Source organism: Oncorhynchus tshawytscha, linkage group LG14, assembly GCF_018296145.1.
Source record: "Oncorhynchus tshawytscha isolate Ot180627B linkage group LG14, Otsh_v2.0, whole genome shotgun sequence".
NCBI lineage: Eukaryota > Metazoa > Chordata > Actinopteri > Salmoniformes > Salmonidae > Oncorhynchus > Oncorhynchus tshawytscha.
This window is the reverse complement of record NC_056442.1, coordinates 42,218,662-42,242,632: the sequence shown is the minus strand read 5'-3', so window position 1 is coordinate 42,242,632 and position 23,971 is coordinate 42,218,662. Positions and strand designations below refer to the sequence as shown.

The 23,971-nt window shown below is 45.1% G+C and overlaps 3 protein-coding genes across 5 annotated transcripts; 1 reads left to right on the top strand and 2 right to left on the bottom strand.

The window, feature by feature from the left end:
- Positions 1–164: 164 nt before the first annotated feature.
- On the bottom strand, positions 165–2,388 carry LOC112267612 (centrosomal protein of 295 kDa-like). Of its 3 annotated transcripts, XM_024445812.2 has the most exons (7): positions 2,003–2,388; positions 1,652–1,772; positions 1,469–1,562; positions 1,088–1,201; positions 900–1,004; positions 525–705; positions 165–251 (listed from the first exon to the last, which is right to left on the bottom strand). In XM_024445812.2, exons 4-7 carry the CDS (start codon positions 1,127–1,129, stop codon positions 199–201), a joined length of 381 nt encoding a protein of 126 aa, XP_024301580.1. In that variant the 5' UTR covers positions 1,130–1,201; positions 1,469–1,562; positions 1,652–1,772; positions 2,003–2,388; the 3' UTR covers positions 165–198. The 3 variants fall into 3 exon arrangements, with proteins under 3 accessions (XP_024301580.1, XP_024301578.1, XP_024301579.1); XM_024445810.1 differs by lacking the exon at positions 165–251 and having other exon boundaries at positions 264–705; XM_024445811.1 differs by lacking the exon at positions 165–251 and having other exon boundaries at positions 264–705; positions 1,652–1,769.
- A 1,498-nt stretch (positions 2,389–3,886) lies between these two features.
- LOC112267232 (mediator of RNA polymerase II transcription subunit 17) lies at positions 3,887–9,808 on the top strand. Its single transcript, XM_024445456.2, has 12 exons — positions 3,887–3,974; positions 4,368–4,632; positions 5,676–5,839; positions 6,132–6,351; positions 6,478–6,614; positions 6,701–6,935; positions 7,190–7,320; positions 7,546–7,730; positions 7,963–8,100; positions 8,705–8,822; positions 9,081–9,240; positions 9,396–9,808. The coding sequence occupies exons 2-12, from the start codon at positions 4,392–4,394 to the stop codon at positions 9,602–9,604; spliced, it is 1,938 nt and encodes a 645-aa protein (XP_024301224.1). The 5' UTR covers positions 3,887–3,974; positions 4,368–4,391; the 3' UTR covers positions 9,605–9,808.
- On the bottom strand, positions 9,795–23,078 carry LOC112267233 (V-set and transmembrane domain-containing protein 5). Its single transcript, XM_024445458.2, has 4 exons — positions 22,711–23,078; positions 10,609–10,935; positions 10,197–10,340; positions 9,795–10,079 (listed from the first exon to the last, which is right to left on the bottom strand). Exons 1-4 carry the CDS (start codon positions 22,784–22,786, stop codon positions 10,048–10,050), a joined length of 579 nt encoding a protein of 192 aa, XP_024301226.1. The 5' UTR covers positions 22,787–23,078; the 3' UTR covers positions 9,795–10,047.
- Between the last annotated feature and the right edge of the window lie 893 nt (positions 23,079–23,971).

The following is a 23,971-nucleotide window of genomic DNA, read 5'->3' as shown; positions in this document are numbered from 1 at the left end:
GGCCATCGGTAGCAAGCTAGCATAGGATGGAGGTCTGTTGTTAGCCACCTCTTGCGTTCCGTCAGTAGATTAGTGGGGTTCCGTGTGGTAGAGGGGATTAATCCAAATCACACAACAACAACAAAAATAAAAACAATAGATATAGTTATAGAGGCCCAAGAAGAAAACATAATAATAATAAATAAATTGTCCGATTGTCTATTCAGATAGCAGCCGGTAAGACAGGTGGCAGCCGGTAAGACATTTCACTCCTGCAGGCAAGAGAGCAGTACAGGTTTAATTAGACGAATAGACAAACTCCATGCCAACGTAATAATGGTAATTAGGTGTCATAACGATGTGTCCACACTACTGTCTAGGATAGGGTAAATCTCTCAATTTCAATCAAGGCAAATCTCTCCATTTCAATCAAGTAAAACAACTTATCTATGCACCAGGGCAATACCAACAAATTGTGTACTCATGGCCAGAGTAGAGTACTGAAAAATTCATCCCGATTTGGACCCCCCACCTCCCCTCCTTACTCCTCTCTCCAGTGTACATGTCCTCAAAGGTGAACTCAATGTCCCTCTGCCAGTCCTCCCTCATCTCCTGTCTCTTGGAGAGCAGCTGGAAGATCTGGGCAGGCATCTGAGTCAAATGCCTTCGCCTCAACAGGTCTGTCTGATGCATGTGCTCCAGCTCCACCAGGAGGCGCTCTCGGTCCTGACAGCAGAAAAACATAAGTATTGCTGTTGTCTTGACACATACAATATGCATTGAAAGGATTTCAGGCATTCCTTTAACAGCTCAGGACAGATTTAGCCTCGTAATGCAGAAAGTTGTACATGAACTTTTCTGCCATGTTATCACTTGAATAGTCTTCAACAAGTTGAGCGTGATTGTGTAGAAGTATGTACCTGTGTAAGCCGTTCCCTCCTCAGCACGTGGTTGCCCCTAAGCTCCTCTGGTCCTAGCTCCTGCAGGCACCACACCTCCTCCTTTGCCACCTCCCATGCCTTTGGCTGAGGGAACAAAACACATCGGTTACATTAGAAATATCACACTGGGCCATTGCATATTTTTTAGCTTTAAAAGAGTAGATTACCTGTGCCGTGTCAACTTCCCTGTCCACTGTAGTCTCTGGCATGTGATAGTGGGTCACAGAGAAGGCATCCACGTCCAATTTCTTCACTCCAAGTAGCTTACTTGACTCAATATTCTGTTAATAGTCAAATGAAATGCACAAAAATGTTAGAATATATTTTCTGGTATTGTTTTGATAAGCTCCATTCAGACTGTTAGCTCGTACTACAATGGAATAGTTTTAAATGTGTGCTTTCAGAATGTTATGTGGGTTCTGTATTCCATTGTTTCATGCTGCATCTGATTATGAACTTCCCATCCCAAACCTACAGGTTCATAATACAACTTTTGAATGTTAGGACCACAGGTCACAATGTGCCCGAATCCTAAACATGTATTGTACCTCAATTGGGTTGGGTGGAAGGGGTGAGAGGTTGGCAACTTTCGCTGCCCTCTCCTTCTCCACTTGTATGGCCTTCTTCCTAGCCTCAATAAGACTTTGGAGAGAAGAAAAAACGAATTAATATAAAACAAAGTAAAAATGCCATGTTTGTTTGGCCAAATAAAATCCAGTGGATAGGCTCACCGATTTTGTTCCTCCTCTTTCTGTCTCTGTGATTTGAGCGCTTTGATGGCGAGTCGATAGCCTCATCTGCCTGAACGTTATTCTCCTCATTTTTCTGTGCAATTGTCACACAGTCAGGCTTCTGGGGAAACATGAAGTGTGCATTGATCAACCCGTTGTATAGTGAAGTAAAGACAGTTATTTTGTGATCTGGGGCAAGACCCATGACCCTAAACATTCCAACAAAACCCAGTAACATTACACTGGCAGTCTGCAATGGATCACACATGATCCGCACTTGACAGTGTATGCATTGGCATACTAACAGTGAGTGTTTGCTAGCTAGTTTGCTAGCCGTTAGCTACGGTATACCTGTTCTATTCGCAGCTTCCTTCTCCTTTCGTGTTCCTCTCGAAAGAGTTGCGCTTCTTCATTTGGACTAAACCGTAATCGAGCCACTTTTCTCTTCATCCTTAGAAAATCCAGGGATGTTGACATGCGAAAAGATGAGTTCGCTGGTCAGCACTGGCTGAAAAACACACATGAAAATAAAGGCCATCCAGTTGTTGTGCTAAACTAGCTAGCACCAGAAACATTATAGCAGAACAAATATACCCATTTTCGCATTCTACATTGTTTTTCTTTATGATGCGTTAGCTAAACAAATAAATAAAATGAATTAGCTAAAGTTCAACTGCGTTGCAAAATCATCTTGGAAAGTGTTGTTTATTAGCCAACGCGTAAAAGCGTTAGGTCGTCGTCCAACGTCACTTCCTGTATTTTAAACTGCCCGCTAAATCATGTGATTGGATGAGTTCCACCATGACCAAAAACTGGGCGAACATGGCTGCGTTTAGACAGGCAGCCCAATTCTGAAATGTTTCCATTAATTGGGTGTTTTTCAGAGCTGGTCTTTTTATTCGAAAGACCAATTAGTGAAATAAATCAGAATTGGCTGCCTGTCTGAACACAGCCTAAGAAATGCTTGCAACATGTCATGTATCTGTTGCTGCATTGCTGATGAAAGGACCAGTGCAGTCAACTTTATTTTCTTGTGTTTTATATATGTTATGATAACGCCCTTTTAGTACAAGTCTTTGGAAAGAAATGTCAGCCTGTTTTGACCTGCCTGGTGAAATCCCAGGTGGTAACTATTTCATAGACCAATAAGAAAGAGAGTTCCAACTCAATCTGCCAATAACAGCTAGTTTTCAGTTTTCCCCTCTCCAATTCCAGACAGTCCTAGCTAAATTCTTGCTTGAGATATTGCTCTTCCGCTACAAGACAATGTTACTAGCCTACGGATCAGCAAGAGGATCTGCCCCTCCATACCTTTAGGTTATGCTCAAACCCTACACCGAGCACTCCATCACAGATAGAACAATGAGACCGATATTTCAATGGATTTATAAATGTGAAGCACCTGCTTGGCTTTTCCACTCCCTACCAAATATGGTAGTGAGAGGAAGCCCAGTATCCGGCAGTGGGTGAATATGGAACGAGATAGATTTTGGCCAACATTCTGCAAATTTTCTCATTGATGAAACATTTAATACAGTTTTCTGAGTGCAAAGGCGATTTGAGTTATTGCACACGTGTACTTCACAGAGTAGGCATTCCCGAAAGGAAATATGCAGATGTTTGCTAGAACGAGCTAATAGGATCTCGCTAGCTCGTGCTTGGCTCTGCCCACCTCCTTGCTTGATCTGCCCACTCTGACTCATTTGTTCCCATTGGAAACGACAGGCTGTGGTCTATCTTGGTTTAGTTATAAACACCCTGTTCTGCCACCTCTGGTCTCATTAGCCCTCCCACACCTATGAAAGGGCAGCACCCGCTCAGTCCAGTCCAAGCTCTTATCTTTCCTGGCACCCCAATGGTGGAACCAGCTTCCCATTGAAGCTAAGACAGCAGAGTCCCTGCCCCTCTTCCAAAAACATCTGAACCCTACCTCTTCAAAGAGTCTTTTAAATAATCACACAGCACCCCTTCCTGACCCTGCTCCCAAAATGCCTTTCGTGAACTAACACTCGCACCTTACTTTTTTCCCTCTTACTAGCTCTGACTTTGCTGATAGATTCTTTGTTGAGATAAAAATTGACTTTTGATTTGATATTGAGTTAAACACTGCTGCATTGGATCTTTAATAAACAAAATACTTGACGAAATTGTTTTCTTTATCAGTTATTAAACACAAAATTGCCTGAACACACAGTATGTGTGGGACGTACCCATATTGTACACTGAAATGCACTGTAGGTGGCAGCATAGCCCACGACCAGTGGTAGGTTTCAAGGACAGTACACACGAAGAAGACATTGCAAAAGTCGCCATTTTCTTAACGGTGAGCTATATTTATATATAGCTAGTTAGCTATCTCACATTCTGTTGAAAATCGTTTGTATAACATAAATTGTACTCCACTTGTATCTAATTGTAATCTGCATTAGGGAGCTGGATTTTATACTAGGCTAATCGGACTGGCTTGTTTGCTTTGTTTAGCTAGCTATCTGTTGTTAGCCAATGCTAAACTTAACTAGCTAACTTAACTTAGCTACAGTATGTGACAATACCTAGCATCACTCATTGCCAACTAGCTAAGTTAGCCAATTATATTTTCCACATGGATAGCTGTAGTCTTTTTAGCTAGCTCCTTATTTGTCTAAACTTGCCCATGGTCTGTGATCATCATAGCTATGGTGGGTAAAATGTAGTGATTAGACTGGTTTTGCTTTAGGTGGGACTCCTCTTCGCCATCAACATGTCGGGTAGTGGTCCAGCAGTGCGTGTCAGCATCGAGTCGTCCTGCGAGAAGCAGGTCCAGGAGGTGTCTTTGGATGGCATGGAGACATATGTCCCTCCCTTGTCTATGTCCCAGAACCTGGCCAAGCTAGCCCAGAGGATCGACTTTGGCCAGGGATCAGACTCAGATGAAGAGGGGGTGGAAACAGAGCCCAGGGACCCCCAGGAGTGGGGGAATCAAGAGCCAGAGGAGGATGAAGGTATGTCACCCCATGGACACATTCAGTGTTTGTCTTGTGATAGAAAAATTACACATTTACCTGATTTTGTTTGATATTAATACTTAACAAATATGAGGATATTTCTGTCCTGTTAGTGTCTGTGTTTTTATGGTCTCCACTCTAGTTCCCTGCAGAGATGGCTTGAGCTGACAAATGAGTTAACGACAGCATTCCATAGACAATGTGTTTTTCCTAGAGATAGCTTAGGAGTAGAACAATCCCTCATGGTCTCAAAATCATCTTTGCATCTAGGAAACTAAGCCAGGGTTTGGGTTAAGACAACAACCCACATGCAGATAACGACAGGATGAACCCAGAGTGGCTTATGATGCTCTTTGGTCTGCATGAGGGGGGTTGAACCAACCATGGCTGAGCATTGTTAGTGTCAGCAATATAAAGTACTCTGCATATGTGTGAAGGTTAGGTTACTTGGTCCAACACTCAAGGGTGGGGGGGTCGACCAGCCTCATTATTGCAATAATTAATTGATATTAAATAAAGATGATTGTTTGAAGAAATTACCAAATCTCTCTCAGTACTGAATTTCCACGACAGTCTACACCATCTTCATTAATTGACTGTAAAGGTATTATTTCTGCCTTGGAGAGTTATTATCGAAAAACCTTATGTTCCTGAGACCATCTGATAGACATCTGTAGCAGGGCTGCAATGATACCAATAGCACAATATTTTTTCCATGGCATAAATGAAAACACAAAGCAGAACTAACTCTTTGGTCCTTTGAAAACCTGCTGTCTGTAAAACATTGTGTGCTATAGCTTGGAAAATCAATAAATATGACTGGATGACAACATTGACATTTGTTTCCAACATTAGGTCTGTTTTCCTAAAAAGTAAAATCCGCTTCGTGTTTTGTTTCTTGCCACGATACTAATGAGTATCGCAATACTGGTATGTACCCGGCCCAAATCTGAAGCAACACTTATGATTTCTATTAAGAGCTCAGTAGGGAGTTGATCTGAACAGAATGGTTGATTGATACTTGCTCCTCCTCCTTCCAGCCACAGTGAAGTTCCAGCCATCCTTGTGGCCCTGGGACTCTGTGCGTAACAACCTCCGCAGCTCCCTGACAGAGATGTGTGTGCTATACGACGTCCTCAGCGTAGTCAAGGAGAAGAAGTACATGGCCCTGGACCCAGTGTCCCAGGACCCCTCAGCCGGAAAGGTAGGCCTAGCTAAGTGGCTTTACTCAGGACTTCAATCTTTTCAATGCATCTCAGTAGTCTTAAGTGGTTCTTTCTTCATTCTGTCTTCATTTGCACTGACGTGGAATAACTAAACTGATAATGAAAGCTAATTCCTGGTACACAATACACATCCAACATATTGCTTACTTTGATCTATCCTGTGTTTTGAGGTCACTGCAGATGAAGGAGATGAAGCCACTGGACTGTTTGACATGAACCTATTACCTCACTCTCTCTTCCCTGACCTCCCTACCTCACTCCTTACTATAGACGCCACAGGTCTTCCAGCTCATCAGTAAGAAGAAGTCTTTGGCCACAGCAGCTCAGCTGCTCCTGAAGGGGGCAGATAAACTAAGCAAGTCAGTGGCAGAGAACCAGGAGAACAGGAGACAGAGAGACTTCAACTCAGAGCTGCTGCGGCTCCGCTCGCAGTGGAAACTACGCAAAGTAGGAGACAAGATCCTGGGAGACCTCAGCTACAGGAGCGCAGGTGTGGAGGCGTTAACTCTGCTCAAATGTCTCATTTAGTGTCATTGCAGTATTTACCACCTTCTGCACATTCATTGTTTTTATGACATAATATAGCTAATTTCTAATGCCATGTATCTCTCTGCAGGATCCTTGTTTCCTCATGCCGGCACCTTTGAGGTGATAAAGAACACAGACATCGACCTGGACAAGAAGCTCCCGGAGGATTACTGTCCACTGAACGTCCAGATCCCCAGTGATCTGGAGGGATCAGCTTACATCAAAGTGAATAGATACTGCTCAGGGAACATACCTCATTGTGATAATGTTGATGTTCGGCCTGGCCTCTCAAACATTGTGTTGTCTTCCAGGTTTCAATCCAGAAACAAGCCCCTGACATAGGTGACCTAGGCACTGTGAGTCTGTTCAGGAGGCAGCCTAAAGCTAAAGCAGGCACTCAGCCGTGGCATGTGAAGCTGGAAGCTGCCCAGAATGTGCTGCTCTGTAAGGAGATTTTTGCCCAGCTGTCCCGGGAGGCGGTTCAGATCAAGTCCCAGATCCCCCACATCGTAGTCAAGAACCAGATCATTTCTCAACCCTTCCCAGGTGAGGACACTTCACAATGCTTTTAGGAGAGTTATTGTAGCCTATGGAAAATTAATACTCCATGAAACCATGCATTTTGCAAAATCAATGTGTTTTTTTGTTGTTGTCTATTACCTGGAGTAGTGCGTTCTAAGTGTCCAGAGATGCAGTAGCTGTTATTTTGCTGTTATTCACCCCTCGTCAGCTGTGCAGAGTCCTACTCTTAAGAGATTTCTGTATTACACCACTATTGAGGTTGTCTATCCTCCCTGCAGGTCTCCAGTTGTCCATTTCTCTGTGTCACTCCACTGGAGAGAAGAAGAACCAGAGGGCGTCACCAGAGAAACCTAAACCCGACGACCACCTCTACGTTTTAGAACACAACCTGCACCAACTCATGAGAGAGGTGGGTCCGCCAGTCTTTCTGGGTGGAGAATTCTGGAACTAAATTGAACCTGGCCATCTAGTAATTATATTGTTGACCAAAGACATACTCAGACAGATACTGACCAAACTAAGCCCCCCTTGTTTTATTTAATCTTGTACATATGCACATGTGTGTATCAATGCTGATTGTGTGAACTGTGATACATATTGATCAATATAAATGCCCCGCCCTTCCCACCCACAGTTCCACAAGCAGACCCTGAGTTCGATAGTGATGCCCCATCCGGCTAGTGCCCCCTTTGGCCACAAAAGGCAGCGTATGGCAGGGCCCATGGCCTATGACAAGGCTGAGATCTCCAACCTGCAGCAGAATGAGGGCCTACTGGAGAAGATCATCAAACAGGCCAAACACATCTTCCTACGCAGCAGGTAGGCACAAAAACACCACATCAATGATAAGCTCATACTGTCATACTGTTTTATTTTTTAATAATATTCTTCTGTCAGGCTTGTTGTTTCACTCAAAGCACCACTTATCTTTTTTTGTCAAATCACAAATCATGAAAATGTTTGCACAATGAAACAATATGTTACTGAATAAACATTTTACAGGACAGCAAATCAACATTGACTGCAAGTCCACCACTCGTGTCTGTTTCAGGACGGCGCGGACCATCGACAGCCTGGCCAGCCGTATAGAAGACCCCCAGATCCAGGCCCACTGGTCCAACATCAACGACGTGTACGAGTCCAGTGTCAAAGTCCTCATCACCTCCCAGGGTTACGAGCAGATCTGCAAGTAAGTGGAGCAGGAGCCAAGCCAGAGCAACAGCGGCAGAGTACTGTTAAAGCCAGGAGGACTGGCTAGGCCAGAGCAACAGAGGCAGAGTACTGTTAAAGCCAGGAGGACTGGCTAGGCCAGAGCAACAGAGGAAGAGTACTGTTAAAGCCAGGAGGACTGGCTAGGCCAGAGCAACAGAGGCAGAGAGTACTCTTTCTACATGGTTTAAGGGACAGTGTTTAGAGAATATACTTCTGGGCCAGGAAGTGTCAACATATCTTCTAGGCAAGTTGGTTGAGAAAAATATCTTATTTACAATACCGGCCTACACCGGCCAAACCCAGCTGACACTGGGCCAATGGTGCGCCGTCCTATGGGACTCCCAATCACGGCCGGTTGTAATACGGCCTCAATATATGGTGAGAATAAATTAAAGGGGGAAAAGTTAGGTTCCTTGCTCGAATAACGGAAGAAGAGGTTTCACCTTAATGAATTACCACCAATTTAATTGGGCAATTATTCAGCTATTTCAACATTCGGTAGAAATAAAAAGTCTTGTCTAGCAATAAACTTTGACCATGGAGAAAGAATGTTCCATGACCTTCTGTGTGGGTGTGTGCAGGTCTATCCAGCTGCAGCTGAACATAGGGGTTGAGCAGATACGAGTGGTGCACAGGGACGGCCGTGTCATCACACTCTCTCACCAGGAACAGGAGCTGCAGGACTTCCTTCTCTCCCAGGTCAAGGGACACACTGACTGCTGTCACATCACCGCCAACTGCTGTTTATGTACCCTGTATTACACAAGTATAGCTCGAAGCCAGCTATATATTCTAATGTACATAACATTTGCTAGACTTAGTTCTTCACTTGGCTTATTGCTCCAGGGAAACTTTTATTCAAATCAATTTCAAAGTATTGATGTAGCCTTTTTGTAGCTGCCTGTCTGAACCAGTGTGAGTAACAGTGTCCCCTGTGTCTCTCCCCTGGTACTACAGATGTCTCAGCACCAGGTCCATGCGGTACAGCAGCTGGCTAAGGTGATGGGTTGGCATGTTCTGAGCTTCAGTAACCATGTGGGCCTGGGCTCTGTGGAGAGCATCGGTAATGCCTCGGCCATCACCGTCGCCTCCTCCAACGGGGAATACGCCATCTCAGGTACCGTCTTCAATCAATCAATCAATCTGGCATATTGGATGTTATACACCTTAAACAACTAATTTAGTCTGAAAACTAATATAATGATTGGAATGACTGAAATGTATAAGATAATGGTAACATTTGTCCAAATGAATGTGATGCATCTTCTCCAGTGCGTAACGGTCCAGAGAGTGGCTGTAAGGTCCTGGTCCAGTTCCCACGCAGCCAGAGCAAGGAGCTGCCCAAGTCTGACGTCATCCAGGATGGGAAGTGGAACCACCTGCGAGGTCCCTACAAGGAGGTCCACTGGAGTAAGATGGAGGGACGCAACTTTGTCTACAAGATGGAGCTTCTCATGGCTGCCCTCACCCCCTGTCCTTAGGTCAGGCCACTATCACACTCTCTCTCTTGCTGTCTCTGATAGGATTCAGCACATAGAAAACAAACTTGGTCCACTTTTGTTGAAATCATGCATTGATGTTAGTATAATTGCTTGGACATTTGACTTACCCGTGTCGATGTAAAAATATATATTTCAAATGTTGTTACAGTAAAAAAAACTCTGAAAATAAATATATTATTTGTTTCCGCTTGTCAGTGTGTTTCCTTACATAAAATAGCATGGACTAATATCAGCTGTTGTGTGTACAGTAAAATAATACATGCAGCTAGTCTTGAGGCATGTAAGGTTGACAATCCTTCATCTGTTCCTGGAATCAGTAAACTGGTCATATTTACATGCTGTGGACCCTTAACATTAGTCTTTAATTTGAGCTCAGATTGGTTGTTGGGCAGTGTCATCTGGCTGTCTCATAGATCTTCATATCAGAGAGGTTGCAGGTCCGTTACATCATTCTCTGGAGAGAAAAACATGAGATTCAATGACAAAAACCAAGTACACACAAGAACAATTAAACTTGAGTCTTTGAATTACTAAATGTATCTACACCAAAAAGCATTCTAAAATAATTTACCTGGCATCTGCCGCCTCTGTCTCCATGCCTTGATCCGGCAGTAGGCTTTGTCCATGAGCCACATGGAGACCATGAGAAAGCCAGCCAGGGAGACCAGCCCTACAGCAAATACTGCCAGGTACTGGAGGTCCTCATACAGAACCTCTACAACACAGGGAGGGAGAACACACCATGTTCATTCTCACTTCCACTAACTAGCTTACTCAGAAATGAAGGTCACTTGTACTGAACTACTTGTAAAGATACTGTTCATTAACACCATAAGGCCGCTACAGAAACCGTCTCCAGGACTGAGAGGAAAACAGTTCCATAAAGGGGTTCTTGTAAATGTCAGCTATGATGAAACACTAACACTGTAGACTAAAGCAAAATGCCACATTGTGATACAGGCCTGCGCCCACTATTCACTCACCTTCCACCTTCAAGACAAATCCTTCATCTTTGCTGCTCCCGGACAGTTCAGTCGCAGTGATCACATAGAAGCCGGCGTCCTGAATACGTAGGTCCGACAGTCCCATAGATCCATTAGTGTATGTGTGGACTCTGTCCATGTAGTCCTCTGATACATTGGTAAACCCACCAGGTTGCCACGCCCCAATGTCTCTGCTCACCCTGCCAGACATAAAGGTCCACTGTATGGTGGGAATCCCAACACAGGATATGTCCACAGAGAACAATACATCCTGTTGGACAGGCCTGGTCAGACTCTGCTGTGGAGACCATATGGAGATGGCTCCAGCTGCCAGAGGAAGGACATAGTGGAGGGAGGAAGGGAAAGAGAGGAACAGTGCTGGTTAATGTATGATAGAGAGAACTTGATATATATGATTTGTATTTTAGAATCAGATAAATCAACATATTATGACCCACACACTGATGTTTTATGTGATTCTAGCGCTTCGCTCATCTCAAATCAAAGTTTATCGGTTGCGTATACAGATTTGCAGATGTTATCGCAGGTGCAGCGAAATGCTAGTGTTTCAAGCTTCAACAGTGCAGTAATACCTAGAAAATACAAAACAATACACACGTTAACCCTCGCAAGGCTGCTGGCCCAGACAGCATCCCCAGCCACGTCCTCAGAGCATGTGCAGACCAGCTGGCTGGAGTGTTTACAGACATATTCAATCTCTCCCTATCCGTCTGTTGACCCCACGTGTTTCAAGATGTCCACCATTGTTTCCTGTACCCAGGAAAGCAAATGTAACTGAACTAAATGACGATCGGCCCGTAGCACTCACTTCTGTCATCATGAAGTGCTTTGAGAGACTAGTCAAGGATCATATCACCTCTACCTTACCTGACACCCTACCCCGCCCTGTGAAACTGGGTCCTGGACTTCCTGACAGGCCGCCCCTGGGTGGTGAAGGTAGGAAACAACACCTCCACTTCGCTGATCCTCAACAATGGGGCCCCACAAGAATGCATGCTTAGCCCCCTCCTGTACTCCCTGTTCACCCATGACCGCGTGGCCACGCACGCCTCCAACTCAATCATCAAGTTTGCAGGCGTCACAACAGTAGTAGGCTTGATTACCAACAATGACGAGACATCGAGGAGGTGAGGGCCCTGGGAGTGTGGTGCCAGGTAAATAACCTCTCACCCAACATCAACAAAACAAAGGAGATGATCGTGGACTTCAGGAAAGTGTGCCAAAGGAGGTGCAACAGTGCCTTTTTAACCTCAGGAGGCTGAAGAAATTTGGCTTTACACCTAAAACTTTCTAAAACTTTTACAGATGCACAATTGAGAGTATCCTGTCGGGCTGTATCACTGCCTGGTATGGAAACTGCACTGCCTGCAATTGCAGGCAGAGGGTGGTGCGGTCTGCCCATCGCAAACTACCTGCCCTCCAGGACACCTACGGCACCCGATGTCACAGGAATGCCAAAAAGATCATCAAGGACAACCACCACACAAGCCACTGCCTGTTCACCCTGTTATCATCCAGAAGGCTAGGTCAGTACAAGAGAGACTGAAAAACAGCTTCTGTCTCAAGGCCATCAGACTGTTAAATAGCCATTACTAGCAAAGTAGAGGTTGCTGCCCTATATACATAGACTTGAAATCACTGGCCACTTTAATAATTGTAACACTAGTCACTTTAATAATGTTTACATATTTTGCATTACTCATCTCATATGTACAGTCGTGGCCAAAAGTTTTGAGAATGACACAATATTAATTTTCACAAAGTCTGCTGCCTCAGTTTGTATGATGGCAATTTGCATATAAACCAGAATGTTATAAAGAGTGATCAGATGAATTGCAATTAATTTCCTCTTTCCCTCTTTGCCATGCAAATGCAATGAATCTCCAAAAAACATTTCCACTGCATTTCAGCCCTGCCACAAAAGGACCAGCTGACATCATGTCAGTGATTCTCTCAATAACACAGGTGTGAGTGTTGACGAGGACAAGGCTGGAGATCCCTCTGTCATGCTGATTGAATTCGAATAACAGACTGTAAGCTTCCAAAGGAGGGTGGTGCTTGGAATTATTGTTCTTCCTCTGTCAAACATGTTTACCTGCAAGGAAACATGTGCCGTCACCATTGCTTTGCACAAAAAGGGCTTCACAGGCAAGGATATTGCTGCCAGTAAGATTGCACCTAAATCAACCATTTATCAGATCATCAAGAACTTCAAGGAGAGCGGTTCAATTGTTGTGAAGAAGGCTTCAGGGTGCCCAAGAAAGTCCAGCAAGCTCCAGGACCGTCTCCTAAAGTTGATTCAGCTACGGGATCGGGGCACCACCAGCACAGAGCTTGCTCAGGAATGGCAGCAGGCAGGTGTGAGTGAATCTGCACGCACAGTGAGGCGAAGACATTTTGAGGATGGCCTGATATCAAGAAGGGCAGCAAAGAAGCCACTTCTCTCCAGGAAAAACATCAGGGACAGACTGATATTCTGCAAAAGGTACAGGGATTGGACTGCTGAGGACTGGGGTACAATCATTTTCTCTGATGAATTCCCTTTCCGATTGTTTGGGGCACCTGGAAAAAAGCTTGTCCGGAGAAGACAAGGTGAGCACTACCATCAGTCCTGTGTCATGCCAACAGTAAAGCATCCTGAGACCATTCATGTGTGGGGTTGCTTCTCAGCCAAGGGAGTGGGCTCACTCACAAGTTTGCCTAAGAACACAGCCATGAATAAAGAATGGTACCAACACATCCTCAGAGAGCAATGGGGTATTATGTGTAGATTGATGAGGAACATTTTTTCCCCATCCATTTTAGAATAAGGCAAAATGTAACAACATGTGGAAAAAGTCAAGGGGTCTGAATACTTTCTGAATGCAATGTACCTATAAAGTGGGAAAAACAGTACAGTATGTAAACATTATTACATGCAATTTTATAAGGTGCAGGTTAGTGTACCAGGTAGCCTGCTAGTAACAGTGAGGTTCAGGGCAGGGTGCTGGGCGAAGGATGGCTAGTGGTGACCTGGAGATAAAAGCAGTTTATCAGTCTCTCGGTCCCAGCTTTTGTACTGTCTTCACCTTCTAGATGGTAGTGGGTAAAATAGCCATGGCTTATGGCTGAGGTCCTTGATGGCCTTCCTGTGACACAAGGTGCTGTAGATGTCCTGGAGGGCATGCCGTTTGCCCCCGATGATGTGTTGGTCTGACCGTTCCAACCTCTGGAGAGCCCTGCGGTTGCGAATGGTGCAATTGCTGTACCAGGCAGTGATACATCCCGACAAGAGGCTCTTAATGGTGCATGTGTAGAAATTCATGAGGGTCTTAGGAGCCATGCCGAAATTCTTCAGCCTCCTGTGGTTGAAGAGGCGCTGTTGCACCTCCTTCACCACACTGTCTGTGTGAAGGGACCATTCTAGGTCGTCAATGATGTGCACGCCTATAAGCCTGAAACCTAAGTCATGTCCAAGTCAGTCTTGAGACCAGTAAGATGTTAGAAATGTTAGGAATTGAAAAATATATTATACTATAGAACAGGTTCCTTCATGGTACTGTGAACCTTCTGCGTCACTCTCTTTAATAACAGGTTGTTCTTAGTTCGTCTTCTTTGAAACTTGCCAAACAAGCTTATGGCTTCTGGAAAGAAATGCTGTCGGCATGCTCAACCTTTGTCGCTCATTCAGCCGATAGAAACTTTCAACTGGTTTTCCCCACCAACCAACGAGTCGGAGTCAGAGCCCGAGTCAGAGCCCGAGTCAGAGCCCAAGACTTTCCAGGTCTCTCCTCCACCCGTTACCGGGTCTGAGCCACCGAAGCCTCCCACCATTCACTCTGACAAATTGAAAACACTAGTCATTGGCGACTCCATTAACCACAATATTAGACTGAAAAATAATTATCCAGCAATCATATATTGTTTACCAGGGGGCAGGGTTACCGATGTAAAGGCTAGTCTGAAGAGTGTAGGTTATAGGGATATTGTTATCAATGTCGGCACCGACGATATTAGGATGAAAGGTCACCAAGTGCAACAAAACTTTGGCGTGTACCTTAACTAAAAAGATGTGTTGGCATTGAGTAACTGTCTCTGGCCCCCTCCCAGTTAGTGGGAGTGATGAGCTCTACAGCAGAATAACACAACTCAAACTGTTTCATGCCCCTCCCAAAATATAGAATTTATACATAACTGTCCCTCTTCCTGGTACTCACCACCAACAGGACCAAGTCTGGCCTGCTGAGGAGTGACGGACTGGAGTGGTGCTCTCATCTTATCTATCATCACAGACAGGTCTCTAACTCCTCTCGCTCCACAATGAGATGGGTGCAGGCATCAGGGTGTTAGCCAGTCTGCCAGCTTAGTGGAGTCTGTTCCCAGCACAGTCAGTGTAGTCAGCTCAGTTTTCCCCATTGAGTTTTTCCTCATAATCCTGGACTATAGGACCAGCATTTTATTAGGTTTGCAATCACAACAAATAATTAGCTCAGACCACAACCCTTGCTATACATTTTCGGTCAACCCAAAGATTCCTAAATGCCCTTCCAGACTCCTTCCACCTACCCAAGGACGCCAGAGTACAAAAATCAGTTAACCACCTAACCAAGGATCTAAACTTAACCTCGCGTAATACCTTCTCCTGTGCCCAAGAACACAAAGGCAACCTGCCTAAATGACTACAGACCCGTAGCACTCACGTCCGTAGACATGAAGTGCTTTGAAAGGCTGGTAATGGCTCACATCAACACCATTATCCCAGAAACCCTAGACCCACTCCAATTTGCATACCGCCCAAACACATCCACAGATGATGCAATCTCTATTGCACTCCACACTGCCCTTTCCCACCTGGACAAAAGAAACACCTATGTGAGAATGCTGTTCATTGACTACAGCTCAGTGTTCAACACCATAGTACCCTCAAAGTTCATCACCAAGCTAAGGATCCTGGGACTAAACACCTCCCTCTGCAACTGGACCCTGGACTTCCTGACAGGCCGCCACCAGGTGGTGAGGGTAGGTAGCAACACATCTGCCACGCTGATCCTCAACACTGGAGCTCCCCAGGGGTGCGTGCTCAGTCCTCTCCTGTACTCCCTGTTCACCCACGACTGCATGGCCAGGCACGACTCCAATACCATCATTAAGTTTGCTGATGACACAACAGTGGTAGGCCTGATCACCGACAACGACGAGACAGCCTATAGGGAGGAGGTCAGAGACCTGGCCGGGTGGTGCCAGAACAACAACCTATCCCTCAACGTAACCAAGACTAAGGAGATGATTGTGGACTACAGGAAAAGGAGCACCGAGCACGTCCCCATTCTCATCGACGGGGCTATAGTGGAGCAGTTTGAGAGCTTCAAATTCCTTGGTGTCCACATCAACAACAAACTGGAATGGTCCAAACACACCAAGACAGTCGTGAAGAGGGCACGGCAGAGCCTATTCCCCCTCAGGAAACTAATAAGATTTGGCATGGGTCCTGAGATCCTCAAAAGGTTCTACAGCTGCAACATCGAGAGCATCCTGACAGGTTGCATCATTGCCTGGTACGGCAATTGCTCAGTCTCCGACCGCAAGGCACTTCAGAGGGTAGTGCCTACGGCCCAGTACATCACTAGGGCAAAGCTGCCTGCCATCCAGGACTTCTACACCAGGCGGTGTCAGAGGAAGGCTCTAAAAATTGTCAAAGACCCCAGCCACCCCAGTCATAGACTGTTCTCTCTACTACTGCATGGCAAGCGGTACGGGAGTGCCAAATCTAGGACAAAAAGGCTTCTCAGCAGTTTTTACCCCCAAGCCATAAGACTCCTGAACAGGTAACTAAATCGTTACCCGGACTATTTGCATTGTGTGACTCCCCCAACCCCTCTTTTACGCTGCTGCTACTCTCTGTTTATCTTATATGCATAGTCATTTTAACTATACATTCATGTACATACTACCTAAATGGCCCGGCCAACCAGTGCTCTCGCACATTGGCTAACCAGGCTATCTGCATTGTGTCCCACCACCTGCCAACCCCTCTTTTTACGCTTCTGCTACTCTCTGTTCATCATATATGCATAGTCGCTTTAACGATATCTACATGTACATACTACCTCAATAAGCCTGACTAACAGGTGTCTGTATATAGCATGCTAGTCTTTTTTCAAATGTCTTTTTACTGCTGTTTTATTTCTCTACTTACCTACACACACACACATACTGTACCTTTTTTCGCACCATTGTTGAGAGCCTGTAAGTAAGCATTTCACTGTAAGGTCTACACCTGTTGGATTCGGCGCACGTGACAAATAAACTTTGATTTGATTTGATTTGAGATGCCGTTACACTGCTAAAAACAAAAACATTTGTCACAAGAAACTAGCTCCCCTGATATACAGAAAATACCCAAGCCCTGAAGCAAGCTTCCAGAAAATTGGAACGCAAATAGCTCTCCACCAAATTGGAATTCTTCCAACTAGCTTGGATACTCGGACAAGTTCTTGCCTGCTTTAGATCTTATCTGACAGGAAGATATCAGTTTGTTTATGTGGATGGTTTTGGTGTTGCTCAAAGTTCTATTTAACTGAGTGTATAAAACATTAGGAACACCTTCCTAATATTGAGTTGCACCCTCTTTTGCCCTCAGAACAGCCTCAATTCATCAGTGCATGGACTCTACGAAAGTGTTCCACAGGGATGCTGGCCCATGTTGACTCAAATGCTTCCCACAGTTGTGTCAAGTCAGCTGGATGTTCTTTGGGTGGTGGACCATTCTTGATACACACGGGAGACTGTTGAGCATGAAGACCCAGCAGCATTGCAGTTCTTGACACATTCAAACCTGGCACCTACTACCATACCCCGTTTAAAGGCACATAAACTTTTGTCTTGCCCATTCAACTTCTGAATGGCACACAATCCATGTCTCAATTGTCTCAAGGCTTAAAAGTCCTTCTTTAACCTGCTACATATTTGTCGCCAGACCCACTGGCTCCAGGTCATCTACAAGTCCATGCTAGGTAAAGCTCCGCCTTATCTCAGTTCACTGGTCACGATGGCAACACCCACCCGTAGCACGCGCTCCAGCAGGTGTATCTCACTGATCATCCCTAAAGCCAACACCTCATTTGGCCGCCTTTCGTTCCAGTTCTCTGCTGCCTGTGACTGGAACAAATTGCAAAAATCGCTGAAGTTGGAGACTTTTAAATCAAATCAAATCAAATCAAATTTTATTTGTCACATACACATGGTTAGCAGATGTTAATGCGAGTGTAGCGAAATGCTTGTGCTTCTAGTTCCGACAATGCAGTAATAACGAACAAGTAATCTAACTAACAATTCCAAAAAAAAAACTACTGTCTTATACACAGTGTAAGGGGATAAAGAATATGTACATAAGGATATATGAATGAGTGATGGTACAGAGCAGCATAGGCAAGATACAGTAGATGATATCGAGTACAGTATATACATATGAGATGAGTATGTAAACCAAGTGGCATAGTTAAAGTGGCTAGTGATACATGTATTACATAAGGATGCAGTCGATGATATAGAGTACAGTATCTACGTATGCATATGAGATGAATAATGTAGGGTAAGTAACATTATATAAGGTAGCATTGTTTAAAGTGGCTAGTGATATATTTACATCATTTCCCATCAATTCCCATTATTAAAGTGGCTGGAGTAGAGTCAGTGTCATTGACAGTGTGTTGGCAGTAGCCACTCAATGTTAGTGGTGGCTGTTTAACAGTCTGATGGCCTTGAGATAGAAGCTGTTTTTCAGTCTCTCGGTCCCAGCTTTGATGCACCTGTACTGACCTCGCCTTCTGGATGACAGCGGGGTGAACAGGCAGTGGCTCGGGTGGTTGATGTCCTTGATGATCTTTATGGCCTTCCTGTAGCATCGGGTGGTGTAGGTGTCCTGGAGGGCAGGTAGTTTGCCCCCGGTGATGCGTTGTGCAGACCTCACTACCCTCTGGAGAGCCTTACGGTTGAGGGCGGTGCAGTTGCCATACCAGGCGGTGATACAGCCCGCCAGGATGCTCTCGATTGTGCATCTGTAGAAGTTTGTGAGTGCTTTTGGTGACAAGCCGAATTTCTTCAGCCTCCTGAGGTTGAAGAGGCGCTGCTGCGCCTTCCTCACGATGCTGTCTGTGTGAGTGGACCAATTCAGTTTGTCTGTGATGGGTATGCCGAGGAACTTAAAACTTGCTACCCTCTCCACTACTGTTCCATCGATGTGGATGGGGGTGTTCCCTCTGCTGTTTCCTGAAGTCCACAATCATCTCCTTAGTTTTGTTGATGTTGAGTGTGAGGTTATTTTCCTGACACCACACTCCGAGGGCCCTCACCTCCTCCCTGTAGGCCGTCTCGTCGTTGTTGGTAATCAAGCCTACCACTGTTGTGTCGTCCGCAAACTTGATGATTGAGTTGGAGGCGTGCATGGCCACGCAGTCGTGGGTGAACAGGGAGTACAGGAGAGGGCTCAGAACGCACCCTTGTGGGGCCCCAGTGTTGAGGATCAGCGGGGAGGAGATGTTGTTGCCTACCCTCACCACCTGGGGGCGGCCCGTCAGGAAGTCCAGAACCCAGTTGCACAGGGCGGGGTCGAGACCCAGGGTCTCGAGCTTGATGACGAGCTTGGAGGGTACTATGGTGTTGAATGCCGAGCTGTAGTCGATGAACAGCATTCTCACATAGGTATTCCTCTTGTCCAGATGGGTTAGGGCAGTGTGCAGTGTGGTTGAGATTGTATCGTCTGTGGACCTATTTGGGCGGTAAGCAAATTGGAGTGGGTCTAGGGTGTCAGGTAGGGTGGAGGTGATATGGTCCTTGACTAGTCTCTCAAAGCACTTCATGATGACGGATGTGAGTACTACGGGCGGTAGTCGTTTAGCTCAGTTACCTTAGCTTTCTTGGGAACAGGAACAATGGTGGCCCTCTTGAAGCATGTGGGAACAGCAGACTGGTATAGGGATTGATTGAATATGTCCGTAAACACACCGGCCAGCTGGTCTGCGCATGCTCTGAGGGCGCTGCTGGGGATGCCGTCTGGGCCTGCAGCCTTGCGAGGGTTAACACGTTTAAATGTCTTACTCACTTCGGCTGCAGTGAAGGAGAGACCGCATGTTTTCGTTGCAGGCCGTGTCAGTGGCACTGTATTGTCCTCAAAGCGGGCAAAAAGTTATTTAGTCTGCCTGGGAGCAAGACTGACAAAATTGTCTACCTCCTCATGCCTTTTGCACACAATGTATATAGACTCTCTTTTTTTTCTACTGTGTTATTGACTTGTTAATTGTTTACTCCATGTGTAACTCTGTGTTGTCTGTTCACACTGCTATGCTTTATCTTGGCCAGGTCGCAGTTGCAAATGAGAACTTGTTCTCAACTAGCCTACCTGGTTAAATAAAGGTGAAATAAAAAAAATAAAAAAATAAAGTATTCTCCCCATCGACACTGATTGAAGTGGATTTCAAAAGTAACATCAATAAGGGATAATAGCTTTCACCTGGATACACCTGTCATGGAAAGAGTAGGTGTTCCTAATGTTTGGGACACTCAGTGTATACCTCTTAGGGATGTCATTCGGAAACACAATGTTAACTTTCACTGCTATGCAGATGACACTTTGATGAAACATGGTGAATCCCCAAAATTGCCTACCTTGAAAACCTGTGTTTCAGACATATGGAAGTGAATGGCGGCAAATGTTTTTACTTTTAAACTTGGACAAAATATAGATGCTAGCTCTAGGTCTCAAGAAACAAAGCGATCTTCTGTTTGAACTGACAATTAATCTCAATGGTTGTACAGTTGTATCAAAATAAAACTGGGAGGGCCTCCTGGGTGGCGCAGTGGTCTAGGGCACTGCATCGCAGTGCTAGCTGTGCCACCAGAGACTCTGGGTTTGTGCCCAGGCTCTGTCGCAGCCGGCTGTGACCTGGAGATCCGTGGGTCGACTCGCAATTGGTATAGCGTCGCCTGGGTTAGGGAGGGTTTGGCCGGTAGGGATATCCTTGTCTCATTGCACACTAGCGACTCCTGTGACAGGCTGGGCACAGTGCATGATAACCAGATTGCTAGTCTCTCCCGAGCCCGTACGGGAGTTGTAGCGATGAGACAAGATAGTAATTACTAACAATTGGATACCATGAAATTGGGGAGAAAAGGGGGTAAAATTCAAATAAATAAATAAATAAAACTGTAAAGGACCAAGAGCAGCTTTTTTCCATCTTCAAACCATTGCAAACATCTTTTACTTTTTGTCAGAAAATTACGCAGAAATGCGAATCCATGCTTTTGTCACATCGAGAGTAGAATTCTGCAAAGCTCTACTCCCTGGCTACCCGGATAAAGCACTAAATCAACTTCAGCTAGTGCTAAATACAGCTGCTAGAATCTTGACTGTTAAGGCTAGGGCTGATTTCAAGCTTTTACTGCTAACCTACAAAGCATTACATACACGTACCCCACGGTCATGCAGGCCTCCTTATTGTTCCTAGAATAATTAAGCAAACAGCTTGAGGCAGGGCTTTCTCCTATAGAGCTCCATTTTTATGGAATGCCTATCTATGTGAGAGAGACAGACTCTGTCTTGACCTTTAAGTTTTTCTGAAGACTCATCTCTTCAGTAGGTCAAATGACTGAGTATAGTCTGGCCCATGGGGTGCGAAGGTGAACTGCAAAGCACTGGAGTGATGAACCACCCCTGCTGTCTCTGCCTGGCCGGCTCCCCTCTCTCCACTGGGATTCTCTGTCTCTTACCATACTACGGGGGCTGAGTCACTGACTTGCTAGTGCTCTCTCATGCCATCCCTATGAGGGGTGCATCACGTCGTGCCAGGCCTTTGTTGCTATACTCGAATTGTCAGGTTTTGCGCCCACTCAGGCTCGTGCGGTGGGGGAGATCTTCATTTCTGCTGTTCTGCCTGCGGCTATGGAACCCTGACCTGTTCACCGGACGTGGTACCTTGTCCTGGACCTGCTGTTTCGACCCTCCCTCTTTCGCTCTCTCTCTCTCTCTCTCTCTCTCTCTCTCTCTCTCTCTCTCTCTCTCTCTCTCTCTCTCTCTCTCTCTCTCTCTCTCTCTCTCTCTCTCTCTCTCTCTCTCTCTCTCTCTCTCTCTCTCTCTCTCTCTCTCTCTCTCTCTCTCTCTCTCTCTCTCTCTCTCTCTCTCTCTCTCTACCTCTCTTACCACACTTCCTTTTTCGACCTCTGAATGCTTGGCTATGAAAAGCCAACTGACATTTACTCCTGAGGTGCTGGCCTGTTGCAACCTCTATAACCACTGTGATTATTATTTGACCCTTCTGGTCATTTATGAATGTTTGAACATCTTGAAGAACAATCTGGCCTAAATGGCCATGTACTCTTAAAATCTGCACCGTTATCAGCCAGAAGAGGACTGGCCACCCCTCAGAGCCTGGTTCCTCTATAGGTTTCTTCCTAGGTTCCTGCCTTTCTAGGGAGTTTTTCCTATCCACCGTGCTTCTACATCTGCATTGCTTGCTTTTTGGAGTTTTAGGCTGGGTTTCAGTATAAGCACTCTGCTGATGTAAAAAGGCTTTATAAATACATTTGATTGATTGATTGATGGGTTTTGAATTACCCACATGGCTACTTGCTTTCGGTTGTTTTATCATGTAAGATGTGTTGCAATCAATGTGAATTACTGACTCAGACGCACCAGTCCAACTAAAGATGAAGCATGCACTCAAGATGAAGCATGCACAAATAATTTTGTTACAGTGTGGAAAGAATGACAGAGAAACATTTGGCTGCCAGAAGAATGTCTTGAAACCATCATTCCATATCAAAGTTTTGGTGAATTAACAAACCACTGTGTGTCTAACTGTACTATTATTCTGATACACCGGTACAAACCACATCAGATCAAATGTTGGAGAATACTCAAAGTTAGTCAACTGGTACCAGAAGAAAGTTTCTTCTGCAAGTGATTGGCATACATCATACACCCTGAGGCAAACATAGGCATGCCCTTAAACACGCAAGTACTCACCTATTTAAACACATTCAAATCAGTATTTCCATATATGAATACATGCTGACAGAAGTGTTTCCATGTATGGGTAGGATACATACCTAGGTGGCACACATACAATGTGAGGCTGAGGAAAAGAGCGACTTCCTGTGCGTCCCAGAGCCGCAAAGGCCACATTAGATCCCCAGGTCCATATATTCTCACCAGTACGGAGTGTCTACTGGGTCATTCTGCATTCTGGAGCATTCGCTTTACTCTTGTCTGAAAATCCATTCTTTCCTGTGTTTCTCCTTCCTTTTTATTCTCAGTGTATTGTTAATGTTTTACTCTGGTGGAAAACATGATCTCTCTTTTGTTGGTGATGTTCTCTTCTGTCCTTCTCAGTTCTGTGCTCTCTGGCTACCTAAGCTGCTCTGCCTGTGCAACGGCAGCTCACCTATCAGACAGGATCAGGAGGAGATTACTGTGTATACATTCAAACTAACACAGAGAGAAAGACAGAGAGGGAGAGAGGGAGAGAGAGAGAGAGAGAGAGAGAGAGATGGAGGGAGGGAGGGAGGGAGGGAGGGAGGGAGGGAGGGAGGGAGGGAGGGAGGGAGGGAGGGAGGGAGGGAGGGAGGGAGGGAGGGAGGGAGGGGGGCAATAACAGAGTAAACACACATGCAGACACACACTCATGCAGAAACTCACATGCACGGATGACACACCTGTACTGCCACCCTGTACTGTCTCCCTGTACGCACCACCGTGGGATGAATAACTGCTATTTGAGTTTGGACACACCTTGCTGAGCAGGCCAGACAGGAAGGAGTGTCTATTCATAGATCTATTCTAAGAGGACTGCACCTCTCTATGATGACCACATGAATAAAAGTTGCAATGTAGTAAATCACAAATTGTCTCTGCCTATTGGTCGCCTGGTCACTCTTGCAATAACTTAGAATACTAAGTATTTTCGTTCCTCAAAATGTGTTTTGTTTAGTCAAGGATCAATGTAAGAACTGTGATCCTTCTGTTTTAGTCTGCAGTCAGCCTTTCTCCTATCTAAAGGGTTAAGGTGTAACATTGTATTATGCATGAATTGGATTAGATGAGTCGTGGTTTTTGTGTCACTTATTCAACCACTCCCAATCAATGTACAGAAGTAGGATCTTAATTTGCATTGCAGGAAATACAAACTTGTAGTGTATTTAAAGTTTAAAAAGGCTTCTTAAGTTTGTAATTTCCACTTAAACATTTTTTTTTGCCCTACAAAACTGTCCATTAATTATAATCTGCTGTGAGAATCTGGTCAAATTAAGATCATATATCTGTAGACTTGTCTACTTTTGGGGTGAGGACCAAGGACTGCATATGATTGGA